Source organism: Pimephales promelas, chromosome 5 (genome assembly GCF_988280905.1).
Source record: "Pimephales promelas chromosome 5, fPimPro1.hap1.1, whole genome shotgun sequence".
Taxonomy (NCBI): Eukaryota; Metazoa; Chordata; class Actinopteri; order Cypriniformes; family Leuciscidae; genus Pimephales; species Pimephales promelas.
The window spans coordinates 10,706,659-10,728,915 of record NC_142773.1 but is presented as its reverse complement, the minus strand read 5'-3'; the positions used below and the strand labels follow the sequence as shown (position 1 = coordinate 10,728,915).

Below are 22,257 nucleotides of genomic sequence, written 5' to 3'. Positions count from 1 at the left end.
CAGCAGCTATCCGTCAAAACCCAGCAATCAATGGTATTGAAACACCACAACAAACACATAAAATCTCACTCTATACAGATGATATCCTACTATATATACAAGAACCCCCGGCCCTAACATCTACTCAAGAAATAATTAAAACAATCCAGTCCTTCTCAAAAATATCCGATTATGCAATAAACTGGAATAAATCTTCCATCCTCCCTTTACATAAAACCAAATGGGATGTGGCACCCCATCAATCACCTATACCTATATGTCATGATCACATCACTTATGGCTCGTTTCCACTGAGGGGTACGGTACGGTACAGTACAGTACAGTACGGGTCGGGTCGGGTACACCATGATCATTCTTGCGTTTCCACCGCCAACAGTACCCTTACTTGATGTTGTGAGATTGCGTTTGTCCATGTTAGGCTACCGTAGTTGGGGAATTGCGGATATAGTGAGTTGATTGCTCAGTTCATGCTATTCTGTAAGCTGAATAAAAATGCACCTTTAATGAAGATCACGACCCGCGTCTTACTTCATAACATGACATGGTGTCAGAATTAAGGACTTCACGCCGACATTAAGTGCAAGATGGCAAAGTTTGGACCTCCCGAGCCGTTTGATTTTTCCCAGCCAGCGGAGTGGCTTACATGGCGGCAGAGATTCTCCCGGTTCAGAGTCGCATCGAAACTGGACAAAGAGAGTGGCGAAGTGCAGGTGAACTCGCTCTTGTACTCGATGGGGAGAGATGCCGAACCTATTTACGGCTCGTTTGTGTTTCCTGCGGCAACTGAGGCCATGCCACATCCACAATATGAGTATAATCTAGTGATGCAGAAGTTTGATGAACACTTTGTCCCGAAAAGAAACGTCATCCACGATCGCGCCTGTTTTCATAAGCCAAAGGGCCGGTGAGACAGTTGAAGCTTTCGTGCGGAGCCTGTACGAGCTCGCGCAGCACTGCGAATTCGGTGCGGGAAAGGACGAGCAGATCCGGGACCGGATCGTCATTGGGATAATGGACAAAGAGGTTTCACAAAAACTCCAGCTGGAGGCGGACCTGACTCTGGAGAGAGCCATCCAGTTTGCACGGCAAAGTGAACAAGTGAAACAACAAAGTGCAGAGCGCGTGGAAACTACAGTGAATGAGGTGAGACATAAACAGTACAATAGCACAAGGAGGAGCTATGACAAACCGCGGCAGGGACAAGGACAGAAATACAGTGAGAATAAACTGATCTGTCAGAGATGTAACAGGATGCATGAGAAAAAAGAAAGCTGTCCAGCCCGTAACAAAAGGTGCAGAAAGTGCAATAAAATTTTGAGACATTTTGAGGCCGTGTGTAAATTCAAAATGCTGAAAGAGGTCAGAGCAGAGGCTGCTATGGATTCAGACGAGGATTCATTTTTTATTGGAGAACTGTTCCAGAGAGCAACCACAAAATCGAAGCCAAATATCATTGAGGAGTCAAACCTGGATACTGACTGGGATGTAGAGCTACTAGTGAATGGCAGTCCGGTGGATTTTAAAATCGACACAGGTGCTGATACCACCGTTATGACTGAAGCAACTTTCAGCAGACTACTCCAAAGAACAAAACTGAACACGTCCAGGCCAACGGTGTACAGCCCTGGCGGAAAAGTCCGATGCGTGGGTAAGTTCCTTGCCACCACTACATACAAAGGCCAAAAATACCAATACTGGATTACAGTCATAAAAGGACAGTTTGTTAGTAACTTGTTGGGAAAGGCAGTGGCAAAGCGTATGGGGTTGGTAGCAAGAGTCAATGCTATCAATAGTGACTTAACAAGTGATGTGTTCGGGGAAATAGGACTACTGAACTGCAAACCTGTTAAAATCAAGCTGACTGGCGAAGCAGTCCCATACAGTGTCAACACGCCACGCAGAATTCCGTTTCCGCTCCTTCCAAAGGTGGAGAAAGAGCTAAAGCGTATGCTAAGCCTCGAGATCATAGAGAAAGTTACAGAGCCGACGGACTGGTGTGCTCCAATGGTGCCCGCTCCAAAACGCAACAAGGATGAGGTCAGAGTGTGTGTGGATTTGAAACGCTTGAACAAGGTTGTGAAGCGCGAACGTTACATTTTGCCCACACTGGATGATATAACACCTAAGCTAGCAGGAGCCAAGGTTTTCTCCACTCTGGATGCCTCTAGCGGGTTCTGGCAAATCCCATTGGACCCCAGCTGCCAAAGGTTGACAACTTTCATTACCCCAATGGGCCGGTTTTGCTTCAAACGTCTACCATTTGGGATTACATGGGATTAAATTTTCCAGCGGCTGATGACAGACTTGCTCAAAGGGCTAGAAGGGACTGTTGTCGTGATGGATGATATCCTGGTTTACGGGTCCACAAAAGAGGAGCATGACCGCCATCTCGACGCGGTGTTGCGGACAGTTAAGGCGTCCGGTCTCAAGCTCAACAGAGCCAAATGTCACTTTGGGAAGACTGAACTGCAGTTCTTTGGACACATCATTAGTGCGGATGGTGTTAAGCCTGATGAGAGCAAAGTGGAGGCTATCGCTCAGATGTCCAGCCCCTCCAATGTGGAGCAGCTGCGGCAGGTGCTCGGACTGGTTAACTACGTTGGAAAGTTCCTGCCAGGCCTGTCTACAGTGTTGCATCCTCTCACTAACCTGCTCAGAAAAGAGACTGCGTGGGTTTGGGGTGAGCCTCAGGAGCAAGCATTTAATCAAGCAAAAACAATGCTTATGACCGCACCAGCCCTTTGTTATTATGACGCCAACAAACCAACAGTGGTCAGTGCCGATGCCAGCAGCTATGGCCTTGGTGCTGCCCTGTTGCAAGACCACGATGGAGAGCTGCGGCCAGTTGCCTTTTCCTCGCGCACTCTCACTGATGCGGAGAAGAGGTATTCGCAGATCGAAAAGGAGTGTCTGGCATCCGTTTGGGCCTGTGAACGTTTCGCCCCCTACATCCAAGGTATGGGCTCTGTCCGTTTACAAACTGACCACAAGCCACTAGTGCCATTGATCAACTCATACGATCTGGACAAAACTCCACTACGATGTCAGAGACTGCTTACACGCCTCATGCGATTCAATGTCACTGCTGAACATGTTCCCGGTAAGCAGCTGGTAGTCGCAGATACACTCTCCAGACATCCACTGAAAGACAGTTACGTGCCTGAAACAGAAACGCAAGTAAAGGCTTATGTGAACACGATGGTGGCTAGCAAACCAATCAAGTCACCTAAGCTCGAGGAGATTCGCAGAGTCACACAAAGCGACGCTGAACTTCAAAAAGTAATCACATTCATCAGAAAGGGGTGGCCTCGCAGAATAGCGGTGGGCTCACCACTGTGTGGATACTATGCAGCCAGAAGTCACTTATCAGAGTCGGACAGCCTGGTCCTATACCATGACCGTATAGTAGTTCCAGCAGTACTCAGAGCTGGGGTCCTGGACCAACTGCACGAAGGTCACCAGGGCCTCACCAAGTGTCGGGAGCGAGCCAAATTGACAGTTTGGTGGCCAAAGATCGGAGCACAGATCACAAACAAAGTGAAATTATGTGACTTTTGCAGAGAGCACAAACCTACACAAAGACGTGAACCACTGGTAACCACTCCCCTGCCCAGTGGCCCATGGCAAAGGATTGCTGTTGACCTGTTCGAGTCAGAGGGTAAGAATTTTCTTGTCGCCGTCGATTACTTCTCTAGAGACATTGAGATTGCTTCCCTCACCACCATTACCAGCAAGCAGGTTATTAATAAGCTCAAGCACATTTTTGTGAGATGGGGCATCCCGCTAGAACTGGTCAGTGACAACGGGACACAGTTCACATCGGCAGAGTTCCAGGATTTCAAACGGAGTTATGGTTTCACTCACATCACCTCCAGCCCACACAATCCACAGTCTAACGGAGCAGCAGAAAGGGCTGTTCAGACTGCCAAGTACATCCTCAAACAGCCAGACCCCTGTTTGGCCCTTATGGGTTATCACTCTACACCAATGGCTGCGACAGGTGAAAGTCCAGCACTGCTCATGACTGGTAGACAAATTCGTACTACTGTTCCGGTCCTAGAAAAGACATTGCTCCCACGTCCATTCAACCCGGATCAAGTCTACATGAAGGACGCCACAGCGAAAAGTTCATACAAATTCTACTACAACCGCAGTCATTCGGCACGCGCGCTCCCAGAACTTCACCCTGGTCAAACTGTTAAAGTGAAGCTCGATGGGGAGAAGGGATGGACAACACCTGCCAGGGTCATCAGTAAGTCCAAGGAGCCGAGATCCTACCTAGTGGAGATGGCCAATGGGAATGTGACCCGTCGGAACAGGCGTCACCTCCAGACTGTTCCTGAGACCGAACCTCCTGCGGAACAGCAAGAGGCTCAGTCAACAGAGTCTCAGCAGGACAGCAGTTCCTCACCAACGGATGTGACTGCGCAGCCGGAATCACCTGTGAGCCAGTTACCAGCAGGCCCTTCCTCAGGGTCTCCCCTTCCACCATCTACTCCTGTGAGAAGAACCTCCAGGGGCCGTGAGATAAGAATGCCTTTTAGGCTGCGAGACTGATGATGTTCAAAAGGGCAGAATAATCCCTTACAGGACTGAGGGCAGTCTACCCCTGTGATGTCCTGCACCGTTCGGAGATTATTTGCTAAGCATGGGGAAAAGAAATGTTTGAAAAACAAAGTTAACATGGTTGTTGCATTTATTTTGTTATATTGTTTAAGGAAATTTAAGATTTGATTAATATTGCAAAATGCAGATGTTGGGTTTGGCAAGTGCATCTTGGTATTGCTAACTTCTAAAAGGGGGAGATGTTGTGAGATTGCGTTTGTCCATGTTAGGCTACCGTAGTTGGGGAATTGCGGATATAGTGAGTTGATTGCTCAGTTCATGCTATTCTGTAAGCTGAATAAAAATGCACCTTTAATGAAGATCACGACCCGCGTCTTACTTCATAACATGACACTTGATAGGCGTGGTATGCTGGAAAGAAGCGATCGACGTCATTTTCGCGCGAAGAAAGCGACATAGTAAACAACAATGGATGACAGACAGCAGATCTTGTTCTTGCTTCTCGGCATGTTTGTCACTAGAAACAAGCGCTGGCATTAGGCGTTTCGAAGAAGCCAACGCAAAGTCCGACTCAGGAGAATGATCCCGAGGACGCGAGTCCAGTAATTCTGTTAAAACAGCGCGTTCTTGAGCGCGGCACTCAGCTCGCTCTGGCTCTGCGACTCCGGTTATCTCTGTATGTTCATTTTAGGCAACAATAAAACGAAATATGTTATAAAACACCACTCTACTTCTTTACGATTTCATTTCAATACATTTTTAACATTATAAAGCACACAAATGTGGTTCAGGCAACGTATAGCCTATTGATTATATTCACTGCATGTATGTAACGTTATATTTATAACAAAACTAAGTATAAAACAACCCTGCCTCTTTTCGTTTAAATTTAAAAATATTAAACATATTCCAGGCAATATGTAATGTATTGCATATCGCATTGGTACAAATGTTGCAATAAACAACATTACAGATGATCTTGTAATAAAAAAAAAATGGCAAAACTATCTATTTTTGTTGAATTTCAGTTTGATCAATAATAGCCATTATAAAAGTAAGTAAAAGGTACAAAATACAGTAAAGCTTAAATAACATCAAGAAACAATTCAGTCAGTCAAATATACAAATTCAGCGCTCAAAAATATGAAACTTTAGCCTTCTGACGAAACTATTGGCCAGGGAACGAATTATAGATTCACGAGACCAAAGATCACCTGTTAGGTTTATACAAGACGAACTATATCTCATGTTTAACCACTACAGAGACATCCGAGTCAGTGGCAAACATCAGAACAAATAGCCGAGGAAAGGCTGTTCCAGGTGGGGGACAGGAGCGCGAGCGTCCGGTGATCGCTTGGAATGGATCTCAGTCAAATTATGATAAATCTATAAATAAACCCACAGATTTGAGCTTAAAAAACTACTTTCTCCCCTGAAAAACTCTTAAAACTACATTTCGTGACACAATAACAGTAGAATTATATTTCAACTGTATGCTTCTCATGCCCTTGTAGCACGCGCGAGTGACGATACTCTGTCCACCAATCACCGTTCTGGATTGAGTCTAGCTCCACCTTTTCCCTTTTACTGTGCTAGGTACCCCAACGGAAGGGTACCCCAAATGTGGTACGGTACGGTTCGTTTTTGGTGCTACAACTTTTTGGTACCATTCACAACTTTTGACAGTGGAAACGCAAATAATTGCGTACCGAACCGAACTGTACCGTACCGTACCACTCAGTGGACACGAGCCATTATTTAGGCATTAAGATTTCCTCCAGACTGTCAGAGTTGGTAACACTCAACTTCACACCACTGCTAAAAAAAATAGAAGACGATTTGCTCAGGTGGCTCAACCTCTCAATCTCCATAATCGGCAGGATAGCAGCAATAAAAATGACGATTTTACCCGAAATTAATTACCTATTCTCAATGATTCCAACCCACCCCACACTCACTTGGTTTAAATCACTAGACTCCATTATAACTCGCTTCTACTGGAAAAATAAAATGCCAAGGATAAAACTCACTACACTACAAAAGAGTAAGGTTCAATGAGGACTAGAAGCACCAAATTTCCAATATTACTCAATGGCTAACCAACTGCAATACATATACAAATGGATTCACCCCACCCAATCTGATATTATATGGCTAGATATAGAACAATCACTATGCAAAGATTTAAATATAGCTGACATACCGTTCCTCACCAAATCAATCAAACAACACACATGTTTTAATGCAGTAACTATAGCCACCACTCTGACAGCCTGGTGGAAATTTCACCAAATCACAAACTCTGCATTAGCTCCATCTAACCTCACTCCACTATGGAACAAGCGTGACTTTATAAGATATAAAAAAACATTGAATTTTCACACATGGGCGGAAAGAGGCATCACCCACATTAAGCATATTTTCAAATCCAACACATTTAAACCATTTCCACAACTGGCCCAGGAGTATGGCATCGGGAACAACGAATTTTTAAAATACCTACAAATTAAATCTTCTGTCCTGACAAAAATAAACATCAGAGATACAAATTTAGAACTTCCACCGGTAATATCAGACTTGGTCAACATTTCCTCTCCAAAGAAACTTCTCTCTAAAATATCCAAAATGATCTCAAATCAACTTCAGTCCATATACTTACCAACAATAAAATGGGAAAACGATCTTTCAATAGCCCCGGATGCCAACTTCTGGACCCAAATCTGTAAAAACATCTATCTCATATCCAAAAATGTGAATCTTCAGTTAATACAGTACAATACAAAATACTTCACAGAACACATTACACGGGCAATAGCTAAAATGGGTTTCACATCAGAAGTTTGCACACATTGCAATCAAAATTCTACAGATACATACATCCATGCAACCTGGTATTGCACTCCAATCAAACACTTTTGAGAAGAGGTCACACAATTACTATCCACTATAGTTGGCCACATCCCACTGTCGCCTTCCCTTTGCTTGCTGGGAGATCTCACAATAATCACTGATAAAACTATAAACTCTAAAATACTCCTCATAGCTCTAACCATCGCCAAGAAAACTATCCTCATGAACTGGAAAACCAGAAATAAATTACACATTAACATTTGGAAAAATCTTATTACAGACTTCATTGCAATGGAACTCGCATCTCCCCTTCATAATTACACAACTGAAACTGACCTCTACCGTCCAACACTTTCTGACCTCTTACAGCTATGAATCCTCTCTCTGTTCTTAACTCCGACTCCTCCCACCTTCTTAACCAACCCACGAATATTTGTGCATTTTAATTGCTTGAACTTGTTTCTGTCATCATTGTTATTACTATCTTTACTGTTACTGTTATGATTACTATTTTCACTTTTATTCTCTTTGTTATTGTTTCATTGCTGTAATTGCTGTTGTCGCTGTCTTTTGCTCTCACCGTTGTGATCACCACTGCCATCATCATTGTCATTTATTATTATTATTACTATTATTATTATTATTATTATAATTATCATCAATATTGCCATTGTCAATGCTGTAGAATTAGAATGTAGAACTAGAATTAAGTGTCATTGTCATCAATATTGCAATAACTTCCCCCTTATCTCTTCATGGGTTTTTAATGCACCACAACATAGAATAGGAAAAAAAAAAAACAAAAAAAAAAAACACGCTAAACACCAAGGCAAGCAAGACAGACGAGAAGTGGTTTCAACAGGACAGCATCTCTGGCCCAATTTGAGACACTCTCGCACTGTACTCCCTCTTTTAATGCACTTTAGACATTGCACATAACACACACACACACACAAAAAAAACAAACAAAAAAAACAGTAAAATAAGAAAAGATAGGGACTGATGAGATGTGGGGAAAGGTTATCTTATATTATATTATATTATATTATATTATTTTATTACATCATATTATATTTTATACAGGATTGACAATGGCAATTGTTACATAGGAGGAAGGATGGAAATAACACAATATGGGCAATATGGTTATGTATGGCAGTATGGCAGTACGATTTCAGACAATGAATAAGGGTCTTATCAAGCGAAACGATCACTCATTTAAAAAAAAAAAAAACAACAACAACAACAACCAAAGTTTAAGTTTTATAAGCTCAAATGGTTTTTATAAGTTTGCTCTGTTCTGTGATGCACGTTTGTGACTCTCCTATTCGAACTTGTTCATCAAAATGAACTAATCTTTTTTGTCAACTTGTTCATTTCGTTCGTTGAATAAACCAAATGACACGAAAAAAAGATTTGTTCATTTTGATAAACGAGTTCAAACAGGAGAGTCACGAACGCACATCACAGAACAGAGCAAGGCGACCATTTGAGCTTATAAAACGTCTCGGTTACGGATGTAACCCTCGTTCCCTGAGTAGGGAACGGAGACGTTACGTCAGAAGTGACGGAGATTGGGGGTTTCGCATAGAAAGCCAATCCTCTTCGAGTATTTAAAAACGAGCCAATGGCGTGCAATGCCTTGGGGCTGCGGAAATTTGCATAGCGTACTCCGCCCTACTCCGTGAGTATAAAAGGAGGAAGTGAACGCAACCGCAGTATGTCTTCGCTGAGGAGCCAAGACTGAACTCGGCGTCTACCCAGCGATACAGCAGAAGTGGCAGGGAGACGTAACGTTCCCTTTCGTAGTCACTTTGAGTTACATCAGAAGTGACGGAGATTGGGGGTCTGTGCCATCACGCCATCTTCAAGCTGTCTACCAGTGCCCTGCGAAAGTCTGGACCCCTCCTCTTTTTTTTTTTTTTTTTAATCCCACTTTAACACAGGATTACCAAGGTACACTGGGAAACATATCCCGGGAGGGACATGCTACCAGCTGCCTACCAAAGGGAGGACTTACAAATACGCATATGGCCACATAGGAACGCATATGGAAACACTGGAGCACCAACCGCAGGTGGCTACTAAAATTTAACTCCAGGGGTGGCAGATGGCTTGCCAAGGGAAGACACATGCTCAGAGAGGCTTACAGTGGAAAATACACATGAGACGGTTACCATGGGGAACCGTGCACATGGAGGCACCTAGCCAGCATCCAGAGCAACAGCAGTGGTGCCCGCATCGTCGGTGCTGGAGGACTCAAGACTTCAATGGAAGAACTGAGGAGATATCGCACTTATCCAGTCCGGGGAGTGGAATGGCGAGCAAGCGAAGACACCTAAGCGGGTCCAGTACTGGCGGAAACGAGTACGTGAGAGGACACCGGCTCAATTCGCAGATTATAGAATCTGGCGAAGGTGTTGGGTGTCGCCCAGCCTGCAGCTCTGCAGATGTCTGTTAGCGAGGCGCCGTGCGCTAGAGCTCAAGAGGAGGCCACACTCCGAGTGGAATGGGCCGTCACACCAAGGGGGCACGGACGGCCTTGCTGCTGGTAAGACAAAGCAATGGCGTCCACTATCCAGTGGGACAGCCGTTGCTTTGAGAGAGCTCTTCCCTTCTGGCTCCCCCATGACAGACAAAGAGCTGGTCTGAGGTCCTGAAACACCGCGTTCTGTCGACATAGGTGCGGAGAGCACGTACCGGACAGAGCAGTGCCAAGGCTGGGTCTGCCTCCTCCAGGGGCAGCGCTTGCAGGTTCACCACCTGGTCCCGGAAGGGAGTGGTGGGAACCTTGGGCACATATCCAGGCCGGGGTCTCAGGATCACGTGAGAGTAAGCCGGCCCGAACTCCAGGCACGCTTCGTCAACGGAGAATGCGTGCAGGTCCCCCACCCTCTTGATGGAGGCCAATGCAACCAGGAGTGCTGTCTTCATGGACAGAAAATTTAACTCTACCGATTGCAAAGGCTCAAAGGGATGCCTCTGCAGTGCACTTAAAACTACCGAGAGGTCCCAAGAGGGTACGAGGGGAGGACGAGGCAGATGAAGCCTCCTCGCTCCCCTCAGGAACCTGATGACCAGGTCGTGCTTCCCTAAGGACTTACCTTCCACTGCTTCATGAGAAGCGGCAATGGCCGCGACGTAAACCTTAAGGGTGGAGGGCGACAGCCTGCGCTCCAACCCTTCTTGCAGGAAGGAAAGCACAACCGCGATTGAACATCTCCGGGGGTCTTCTCCGCAAGAAGAACACCAATTGACGAAGAGGTTCCACTTCAACGCATAAAGGTGTCTCGTGGACAACGCTCTTGCGGAAGTGATGGTTGCCGCCACCGCAGGTGGCAGCGACTTCAAACCTGCCTCGTCCCGTCCAGGAGCCACACGTGCAGCCTCCAAAGATCGGGACGAGGGTGCCACAGAGTGCCCCGTCTCTGAGAGAGTAGGTCCTGTCTCAGAGGAATAGGCCAAGGAGGTGCTGTCGCGAGGAGCATGAGTTCGGAGAACCACGTCTTGGTGGGCCAATAGGGGGCTACCAGCAAGACCTGCTCCTCGTCCTCCTTGATCTTGCACAACACCCGTGCAAGGAGGCTCACTGGGGGAAACGCATACTTGCGTGGGCCCCGTGGCCAGCTGTGCGCCAGCGCATCTGAGCCGAGCGTACCCTCGGTCAGGGAATAAAACTGGGCGCAGTGGGATGAGTCCCTCGAGGCGAACAGATCTATCTGTGCCTCCCCGAACTGGTCCCAAATCAGCTGGACCGACTGGGGATGGAGTCGCCATTCGCCGGAGATAGGACGGACCCGTGACAGTTCGTCGGCTGCCAGGTTCCGGTCACCAGGAATGTATACTGCACGAAGGGACCTCAGGTGCTTCTGACTCCATAACAAGAGGTGGCGGGCGAGCTGCGACAACCGGCGTGAGCGTAGACCCCCCTGGTGGTTGATGTACGCTACTGCCGTAGCGTTGTCTGAACGGACAAGCACATGCTGGCCCGTGAGCAACGCCCGGAAGAGTAAGGTTCAATGCTTTGCTGCATACCTCGGTTGTAACAAGTGGTTATTTCAGTCAAAGTTGCTCTTCTATCAGCTTGAATCAGTCAGCCCATTCTCCTCTGACCTCTAGCATCAACTGGGGTGAAACGATACACAAAAATCACGGTTCGGTACGTACCTTGGTTTTAAAGACACAGTTCCGTACGTTTTCGATACAGCAGAAAGAAATGCCAGAGAAATTTCAAACTGGTTACAGTTAGTGTTACTATATTAAATCCATGGTGAAAGCTGCTGGTCTGTGGACGTAAAGTATTACTAGTTCATTCACGGCATAATCTCCTGGATTCCATGTCAGCGCTGTTTGATCTAATAGAGATCTACGGTTACTAATGAGCACTTTAACGCTCTTAAATGTTAATATAACACTCATATTTACCATTTTAACACTCTTGAGTCTGGAGCCATATTTAACACTGGAGTTTTTGCTGTGTACAACATCAAGAGACAGGCTCTGCTAAGCCATTTTTATTTTTTAGTTGTTTCAATTTTTAATTATAACTTAATTATTTAAGGTAGATTTTAACTTATCACAAAGACTATTTGAGTAGTCTTGAAATAACCTAATAAAGGAAATAAAAGTTTTGACACAAGGGTACAAATATAAGGTACATTGGAGGGTACAGTCCCAGTGACAAGCCATTGTATCCATAAAGGTACAATTATGTACTTTATTTTCTGAGAGTCTATCTTTCAGCATACAAACATACAAAAATGTACGTTTTGTACCTGTAAATATTATTATTAATATTATCTCATTATTAATCTTATTAATCTTATAGTAATCTTATTATTAATTACTAAGCGAACCTTTGGTCTAACAAACCTTTGGTACCTAGTTAACCATTCTCATTTGTTTTTATGATAATCAAATGAAAAGAGTTTAATCTCTAAAAACTGTTTAGTGTATAACGCTAGTATATTGGGCATTTATTAAAGGGCACCTATTATGCCCCTTTTTACAAGATGTAATATTGGTCTCGGGTGTCCCCAGAATGTATTTGTGAAGTTTCAGCTCAAAATACCCCATAGTTAATTTATTATAACCATTTGAAAATGTCATTTTGGGACCTGATTAAAAATGAGCTGTTATGGGTGTCTGCCACCTTAATGCAAATGAGCTGCATATCCCCGCCCTGCCTTTGGATGAGGGCGTAACATGAAACCTATGGCAGTCGGTAAGCAGCATAGACATATACACTATGGGTAAGCAGAAGGGGAGAGTGAGAGACGCGCTGTTTTGAATGTCATTCAGCGTACGTTTGAATCGGAATATATAAATAGTACTAAGAGACTCCGGCAGAATAAACACATGAGAATGGACCAGAACGTCTCGTTATGGTTATTTGATACATTTATGTAATTATAGAGTTGTTGTTATCGCGTCTTTTTGCAAGTATGGATGTGCAACACACACACACACACACACACACACACACACGCACACACACACAGACACACACAAACACTAATGCTGGCGCATTTTTTTTTAAAACTACATACACATTCTGTGATAAAGTTACGTACAAGCGAAATTACATTTATGCGAGGGACCTGTGGCGTCATGTTTACTTGTCATACAGGTGCTTCTGTGGCAAATGTGAGGAGATGGCTAACTTAAAGAACAACAACATATATGCAGTTTTTAATACAATATCTTTAAATATATATTTATAAACGTGTGTTTACACACTATACAAACAATGTTTAAATTATATACACAGACATCCTATGTCGACAACAACTTTAGACGCATAATTTAATTGTTGTTGAATTGGCTGACAGACTGAAATGACTATTTGCTCAAAAATCATAAAATACACTTACTAGAGGTGACGTTGGATCGCAAGCAGTAGACGACAATCCACATGTGAGGATTAATTTTTAAGCCACAACAACAGGATTAAAAATGGAATACCTAAGATTTTTGCATTAAAATATACCAAAATCACAAGGCCAGTGGGTAACACTTTATTTTACGACCCGCAAATAACTGTGTAAGTACACCGAAATTACGGTGTACGTTTCTGTAATTATAGTGTACTTCCGTCTAAGTATAAGGGAACAATATTTTAAGTTTGGGGTAATAAAGGGGTAACAAGCACCACTTTAATTTACAACCCGCAGGAGTTACACTTGCCCTGTAACTACGCAGAACAAGGGGGTAACAAACGCTACTTACTATATATATATATATATATGAATGCACGTGAATTTATGTATGCCTATATACATTACACAAACACATGTATAACCCTAAACCATTTAAATAAATTAATTGTGTGTGTATGTATATCTAATATTATATATATATATATATATATATATATATATATATATATATATATTATAATATAATTATATAATATTTTATATATCTTTTAAATAATATAATAATATGTTATATATTTATATTATTTAAAAAAAAATATTATATACATCAGGTTACCATAAGTTAGCTAACAACGTTAGTGAAGTGTTGGTCACGTAAGCTATCGCTGAAATTAACCTACTATCTTCCAATATACATTTATTAGATCTGGCTACATAACATATAACTACACACTAGATTCATGAGAGGTCGGCTAATGTGTGTATAAGTAAAAAATACAGTAATTTCATTAATTTACCAGCGAGTGTACTTCGGAAGCACTGAGAATGAATGGGGTTCAATGCTGGAACTATCAGTGGTTGGAACTATTGGCGGCTCCATGACACGCGTTACTTCCACATTCCTAAGTTACAATGGCGGTCTATGGCAGTGTCGGAACGTTCTCAATACATGGCTCTGGTAAACACGAAGTGGACTGTCTTTATAAAGTATCTTCTTATTAAACGGTCTGTACACTTACAATGTTCTCAATGCTTCGTTATGCAGGGACCCTCATTATGTTACTGTGTTAGTGTGGGGCTATTTTGAGCCTTAATTAGTGGTATTAACTAGAGATTTCTTTTTACTTATTATATGCCGCCATATAATAACGTTATACGCTAAACCGTTTTAGAGATAAAACTCTTTACATTCGATTATCATGAAAACAAATCTCAGAGAACGGTTGACTAGGCACCGATGTTTTATTAGACCAAAGGTTTATTTTGCGCCGGAGACTTGGCTGTGCCAACATCATTCACATTTTTTTATCAGAATGTTACCTTTAAGCAGCAACATTATGTCAAGGCAAATAAGCCTTTTTAGTGTCAAAAATGTGTATTTTCCCTATATATTTTATACACTTTTTCTTTGACTTACCTTCCTTATTTTCCTCCTATCTGCAGATCATAAGTAAAGAGTCTCTGTCACCAACATGAGTTGGAGCTTTCTCACTCGACTACTGGAGGAAATCCACAACCACTCCACGTTTGTGGGGAAAGTTTGGCTAACTGTCTTAATCATTTTCCGGATTGTTCTGACTGCAGTGGGAGGTGAATCAATCTATTCAGATGAGCAGACGAAGTTCACCTGCAACACTAAGCAACCTGGCTGTGACAACGTATGCTATGATTCCTTTGCCCCACTCTCACATGTCCGGTTCTGGGTTTTCCAGATAATCATGATATCCACCCCCTCTGTCATGTATCTGGGTTATGCCATCCATAAGATCGCCCGTACCTCGGAGGAGGAATGGCGTAAAAGCCAGATTTATCAAAAGAGGAGCCGCAACACTCAGTGGAGAAATGGACATCACCTAGAGGAGGTCTGTGGAAATGTAGATAATGAGGAGGAGGATACAGAGCCAATGATCTATGAAGAAGACACTTTGGATATGCAGGAGGTCAAACCAGAGATGGACAAGGGCAAAGGCCTTGATCCAATAAAGCATGATGGCCGCCGTAGGATAATGCAAGAAGGCTTGATGAGAATGTATGTGCTTCAGCTTTTGTCCCGTGCCATCTTTGAGGTGGGATTCCTCACGGGTCAGTATCTCCTTTATGGCTTCCGTGTTAACCCTTCTTATGTCTGCAATAAGATCCCATGTCCGCACAGAGTAGACTGCTTTGTTTCACGACCCACTGAGAAGACCATCTTTTTACTCATCATGTATGTGGTGAGCTGTCTTTGTCTGCTGCTCAATGTTTGTGAGATGTTCCACTTGGGGATTGGTACCTTCCGTGACAGTCTTCGTAAACGTCGAAACCAGGGCCAACGACATTCCTATGGCTACCCTTACTCTAGGAAAATTTCTAGTTCTCCACCAGGGTACAACCTTGTGGTTAAATCGGACAAACCAGGTCACATTCCTAACAGTATCATCTTACATGACCAGAACATGGGCAGAGTTGTTTCAGAACAGCATTGCACAAGTCCTGATGAGAATATTCCATCTGACCTGGCTACCTTGCACCACCATTTACGAGTTGCACAGGAACAACTTGACATGGCATTTCAGACATATAACACAAAAAATGGTCATCTTTCCATAACTAGCAGCCCAGTGTCTGGTGGCACAATGACTGAGCAGAACCGGGTCAATACAGCTCAGGAGAAACAGGGTGCACGACCTAAAGCAAGCACTGAGAGGGCAGGGACAATAGTAAAAAATGGAAAGACATCTGTGTGGATTTAATGGCAAACTCTTACCTGACTAGTTGAACCATTATCCTCAGAAAACCTTTTGTCTCAGCCAATGGAAACTACAGTCAGATAGGGCATGATTGAGGATCATGTCCCCAGGTTAAACAATAAACAAAAATAAAAAAATAAATATTGTAGAAGGGTAGTATTCATTTCTAAAACTCTCTTTACAATGCATTAATGTATTCCCCTTTTCAGAATAATTCTTAATGGACTTTTATTTAATGATATATATATATATATATATATATATATATATATATATATATATATATATAGCATTTTATATTAAGTGTTATGCTTCTCTATATTCCAAAGCATGCAGGTGTATTGACCGTCTTGGAAATCTGTTAAACAATTTAGTCTTTAATGGATCATTGATTTAATTGAACTATATAAGAACAACCCCATATGTATCTACACCATTTAAATAGTCCTCACATATGTTCTCCTTCTCCTATTGTTATTAGTCTCTGGCTCTGTTCCAAACCCAAACAAGCTGACCACCTAGCCCTAAGTTTTAATTTATTTGCATGCTGGTGATGCCAAGGCTATTCCAGTCAGTAAGCAAAAAGATTTTGCTCCTAAAATTCCTAATTTAACGACAGCATCACATTTATACTTTGTGGATAAAGCAATCCCTGAATGCATTGTAATAAAAGTGTGATCAAATATGGATGCAAGTTGCAAGAAGCTCAACTATAAATATACTTGCTGTACATCATATAGAAATTTATCAATTGAAATTGTAATCGTAATCTTAACAAAAAATGCATTTTCACACAAGTGTCTGTGCTATGTATGTTTGGCCTTATTTCAACATCTTTATTATTAAATAATAATAAAAAAAAATCTTTAGCTTAGCAATATGTGGTTTATGCCAAACTCAATTGAAATCAATTGCGAGCGTCAATTTTCTTGTATGATCACATGATGAGTTGTGTGATGATGAGTGATCTTTAACATTGTTGTTATGTAAAGTGGTTTCACATTGTATGGGATGCTGCCTTAAAGGAGTAGTTCACTTTTGAAAAAACCTTTGCTGATAATTTACTCACCCCCATGTCATCCAAGATGTCCATGTCTTTCTTTCTTGAGTCGAAAAGAAATTAAGGTTTTTGATGAAAACATTCCAGGATTTTTCTCCATATAATGGACTTCAGTGGGAACCAGACGGTTCAAGTTCCAAAAGAAACTTTAAGTACAAACTCCAAACTTGTTCAAAGGGCTTTAAACGATTCCAGACGATGAAGGGGTCTTATCAAGACCCCTTAAGGGTCTTATCAAGCGAAACGATCGCTCGTTTTATAAATAAATAAAAAAGTTTAAGTTTTACAAGCTCAAACGCTCGCCTTGCTCTGTTCTGTAACGCACTCCTGTTTGAACTCGTTCATCAAAATAAACAAATCTTTTTCCGAGTCATTTGGTTCATTCGGCGAAAGAAAGGAACGAATTGATTCGGAAAAAGATTTGTTCATTTTGTTGAACGAGTTCGAACAGGAGAGTCACGAACGTGCACCACAGAACAGAGCAAGCCGAGCGTTTATAAAACTTAAACTTTGTTATTTTTTTTTAAAAAAATGAGCGATCGTTTCGCTTGATAAGACCCTTATTTATCGTCTGGAATCATTTAAAGTCCTTTGAATAAGTTTGCAGTTTGTACTGAAAGTTTCTTTTGGAACTTGAACCGTCTGGTTCCCACTTAAGTCCATTATATGGAGAAAAATCATGGAATGTTTTCATTAAAAACCTTAATTTTTTTTCGACTGAAGAAAGAAAGACATGGACATCTTGGATGACATGGGGGTGAGTTTAAATTTCAGCAAAAGTTTTTTGAAAAGTGAACAAATCCTTTAAAAGATAGCAACCTTTTTAGACAAGGTTTTGGAACAGAGCCTTTAACTCAAAATGATGAGAGAATTTTGGGGTGGAGTATCCATTTAATCAATCTTAAAAAAATGCTATGATGATTTCCATGCTACAAAAACACATTAAAAGTATTATAAAAGTGGTTCAAATTGGGTGCTATATTCCAAGTCTCCTGAAGCCATGTAACAGCTCTGTTTAAATCATTATTCACTGAAAACCGTGACATTTGAATTTATGACAGTTCATGAGTAAAGTAGCATGTTAAAGCTCCAGTAGGTAACTTTTGAGAAAAGTTGACTTAGCCTGAAAATTTGAACAAGCACAACTTACAGGTCCCCTTGCTATCTGCTGCGCTACAGCCCTCCCTCCACAGCTCCCTCTTCCGCTCCTCCATGAAAGATGCAAGACTGTTGTGTCTCAGGTGTGGTTCATTATCACTCACGCCACCGGCCTCGCGCCGCTCTCATGTCCTTGTCCCTCGGCCTCGTCCTGCTTGCCACAATATTATTTCAGCAGCATGACAAGCCAGTGAATTAGCAGGTTTCATTTGTTGCTTTGCACAGTGCGTGACATTTTATCTACATGGGCTCTATCTAATTCTTTCTTTATTGCTTATTTATCGTCATCACTTTTCCCTTTTACCCGTCTTTGTTTTATGAGCAGGTGCCACTCACGAAATTGGCAGTTTAGGTTGTTTCTCCACCACTAGCAAAGCTGCAGCACACAGGCAATCTTGAGTTTGGTTTGAATGACGGCACACTGTGCAAGAGAGGGGTGTGATCAGCGCGTACACAAGCGTGATTGACACTGCAAATACATTCCTCCTGGCTCTGATTGGTTGTTTCTGACCGGGAGCGGTGTATTTCTGCAAATGGCAATAGGAACACTGGTACCCCTATTCCACCAACAAGAAACAGGTGCTGGCTCAGAGCTAGAGCTAGTGCTGGTTTTGAGTTGGTTCGACTGATGAGCTTTCAAAGAACCGGTTTGCCTTTCCACAGGCTAGAGAGCCATAACAGAGCCAGATCTTATGTCACTAGCTGCGTTTCCATTACCCTTCAATTTGCGCAAATTGAATTTGCGAAATGAAATACGCTCAATGGAAACACATCAATTTCGCAAAAAAGTTTTTACGCTCGCATGAGGAGATTTTTCAGGCAATTCGAAAACGGAATGCAATGGAAACGGATTTTGCGCATTTACAGTCACCTGACTTAGAAGACGGAGTGTGTTTTAGGTCCGCGTCCGCAAATAATAATAATAATAATAATCATCATAGCCTATTATAACATTTATTAGGCTATATGTAGAAGACGCTTTTATCCAAAAAAGGAACAAAGCAATTCGTCACATCTCATTCATAGTACAGGTTGGACAATAATAATAATAATAATAATAGGGCTAAGATTATCACAAATAAACACTCGATTTTGACCAATATCCAAGAGTGTGTGCGGAGTTTGGAGCACGCACTGGATGGCAGACAGGCGAGGGCGCGCCGTGAACACTTTCAATTTCCCATCAACAGTGGAATCAACTTAAAATACTCTATCATTTCTGGTTATACAGAAAATAATAATACATTATTCGCAACTACTTTTATTTGCGTAATGTCACAATAACAAGAAAACGTTGTGCTTTTGTAAAATAACATAAAACAATCAGGCACGCTTTATGATCTTCGTGAACTGGAGCGCGAGAACTGAAACAATATCCTTTATAGACTAAAGCTTGAAATGTCCACTTTAAAAAGAACAAATTCGAATCGTAAACTAATACCTTCTGATTATGTAATCCGTATGTAAGGTGCAGTTCTCTCTAAAGGTGCATCCGGAGATTATGTTTTTAGCTCGTTATTTTTTCAGACGCATTTATAATAACTCACCTGTAGCCTAGGCCCTACAGCACTTATGGCTATCCATGTTCTAATTTGGCCTTAGAGAACCAGTAAAATCTACATTTTTTTCCCATATTAATTTGTGAATATTTTAAATGTTTTAAAGGGGGCAAAAAGTCATAAACAAATATCTGAAATTTCGTTGAGATTGTGGTCAAACTAAAATGATGGTGTTCAACTTTGCATTTTAAAAATACAACCATTCATTATTAGTTTTGCAACGACCGTTTGGACATAATACGAGATAGAGTTCTTTATTAAATTATTAATAAAAAAGAAACAATAATTACAGTAATAGTCTCTCTAAACCTCAAAGAAATGCCATCAAGACATCGAAGCAGAAATAAGGGAGAAACACCAGGAACTCTGTCTTTCCCTGCCATTAATGCTTGGATAACACACCACGTCTCCTTCCATTTATAATAATAATGTCTAGTGTGGTTCATGGCTCTGAAATAGGTTATAAACCTACCAAAGTCCATTGCCATGATTTTTGGAATGACTTACCGTGAGAGGGAAAAAAAAGACGTTTTAGTCGCATAACATCGGTTAATGGAAACACCGCCATTTCGCAATAGTTTTTTATAGGAATTTGGAAAATATCGCAAAAGTTTTGCGCAAATCTGTAATGAAAACGCGCCTACTGTATACATCTCATGTTGCCCAGCAATGCCAGCGCGACACACACAAACACACCAGGCTTGTTCGAGATGGTTCGGCACTGTGAATCTCGAACTGCAAGAGCAAATCGGAAAAACATTATAAAAAGATTTGATTCAAAAGCATGAGTCGTCCTAAACTCCCCAAACACTCCCGCAGCTCCGATCAGTCCACACTGCTCCGATGCATCTCGAAAAAGCCTTCCATCAACAATGCCGGTTGTTGCTTTACTATTTATGCTCATGGCTTTGCAAACCTACAGTACATCGGTATCCAAACACGGCGAATCCAGCACGTCTGAGCAGCTCGCCGTAACTTGCATTAACTGAGATTACAATCGAGCTGCTATTAGCATGATTAGCTGCTATTTAAAAAATGGCGGTCACAAGTTTCTATTCGTCTTGTTGGTCACGGAAACCCCGCCCCCAGCCACTGACGTAAGCAGTTCTTACTTCTAGACCAGCAATAATTTGGTGCTACTTAAGAACCACTTTTACTGGTTCAGAGCTGGTGCTTTGGTGGTCGAAAAACAAAGAACCGATTTGAAACTAGGCTCTGGCTCCGAACCAGCACCAGCTCTGCCTTGGTGGAAAAGGGGTATGGGAGGAGCCAGAGGAGCTTGATTTTTTTTTCACAGATTATCTGTCTCATAGTCTACTGTCAGGACATAATGACAGTTTTAACAAATATGTAAAAAAAAAAAAAGAAATTGTTTACAGAAGTTACCTACTGCAGCTTTAATTAGATGGCAGTGTGCAATTCATGAACAGATGACTCTTTGGTGTCAGATGTTTTTTTTTAATTTATCAATGTAGTTTACAAGTCTGAAGTTTGACTGTTTTTGAGTTTGATTGACTCAAAGACTTTTGACTTAAAAGGTTGTTGGAGAAGATGTTTGTCAGTAAATAGCAATTTCAATTTCATTCTGTTTCACACAAAACTATCATATGACTTCTGAAGATTTGAAACATAAAGCATGAGTCATATGGACCACTTTTAGCTGTATAAGCGACTTTTGTGAATCTTAATGTGACCATTTAATTTAATTAAATGGACAAGAGCAGTTAGTACAAAAGCTGCTTCTTTTGTGTTTCATTGAAGAGGAAAAAGTCACACAGTTATGGAACAACATGAGGGTGAGTAAGCAACATTTTTTTTTGTTTTGGGTGAACTATTCCTTTTGAATAAGTTTATATATATATATATATATATATATATATATATATATAATATAATTAATGATTTAAAAATTTTCTGGTATTATTTGCATTGTTCCTTGTCAAATTGGGAGGTGTCATTACATTATTCATCAAATAAAAATACATAAGCCTGAATGTCAGCATTAAGTTGGGCAGGTAATCTTCATCACTGCTCACCACATCAGGGACACGGTATAGCCATTCTGGGACTAGGGTGTCCAAAAAGGTGACTTAAAGCAGCGTTACTTGTGATTAAACTTATTTACTATTGTTTCCAAGACCATTATGCATATTTGCAATTTGCAATATGCAATTTATTTCTGAGCTGTCTGGAGTAAAATAGATCCACTTTACCTTTTGGCAAATTGGTGAAAATTCTTATGAATACGTATAATTAGATTCTTACGAAACACAAATTTTAGAAAAAAAGTATAAATGTCCACCCATAAACCTAACCCTTAGTTGGGGTGTAAGCACATCGTACGACAATGCAGGAATGAGATTTTCACCAATTCACCAAAACACACAATTCACCTTTGGCTTAGCCACGCCCTATAATGTAGATTGACCAATCACAGCACAGCCAAGAACGAGCTC

General features: G+C 41.6%; 1 protein-coding gene across 3 annotated transcripts in view; it reads left to right on the top strand.

Annotated features, from left to right (window-relative positions):
- The window catches only part of LOC120461405 (gap junction gamma-1 protein), a 143,516-nt gene extending 127,244 nt beyond the window's left edge, over nt 1-16,272 (top strand). For all 3 annotated transcript variants that reach the window (XM_089130962.1, XM_039649576.2, XM_039649575.2), the window contains exon 2: nt 14,739-16,272. In XM_089130962.1, the coding sequence (XP_088987088.1) occupies nt 14,768-16,027 (1,260 nt within the window). In that variant the 5' untranslated portion in view covers nt 14,739-14,767 and the 3' untranslated portion in view covers nt 16,028-16,272. The remainder of the gene's footprint in view (nt 1-14,738) is intronic.
- Nucleotides 16,273-22,257: the final 5,985 nt, after the last annotated feature.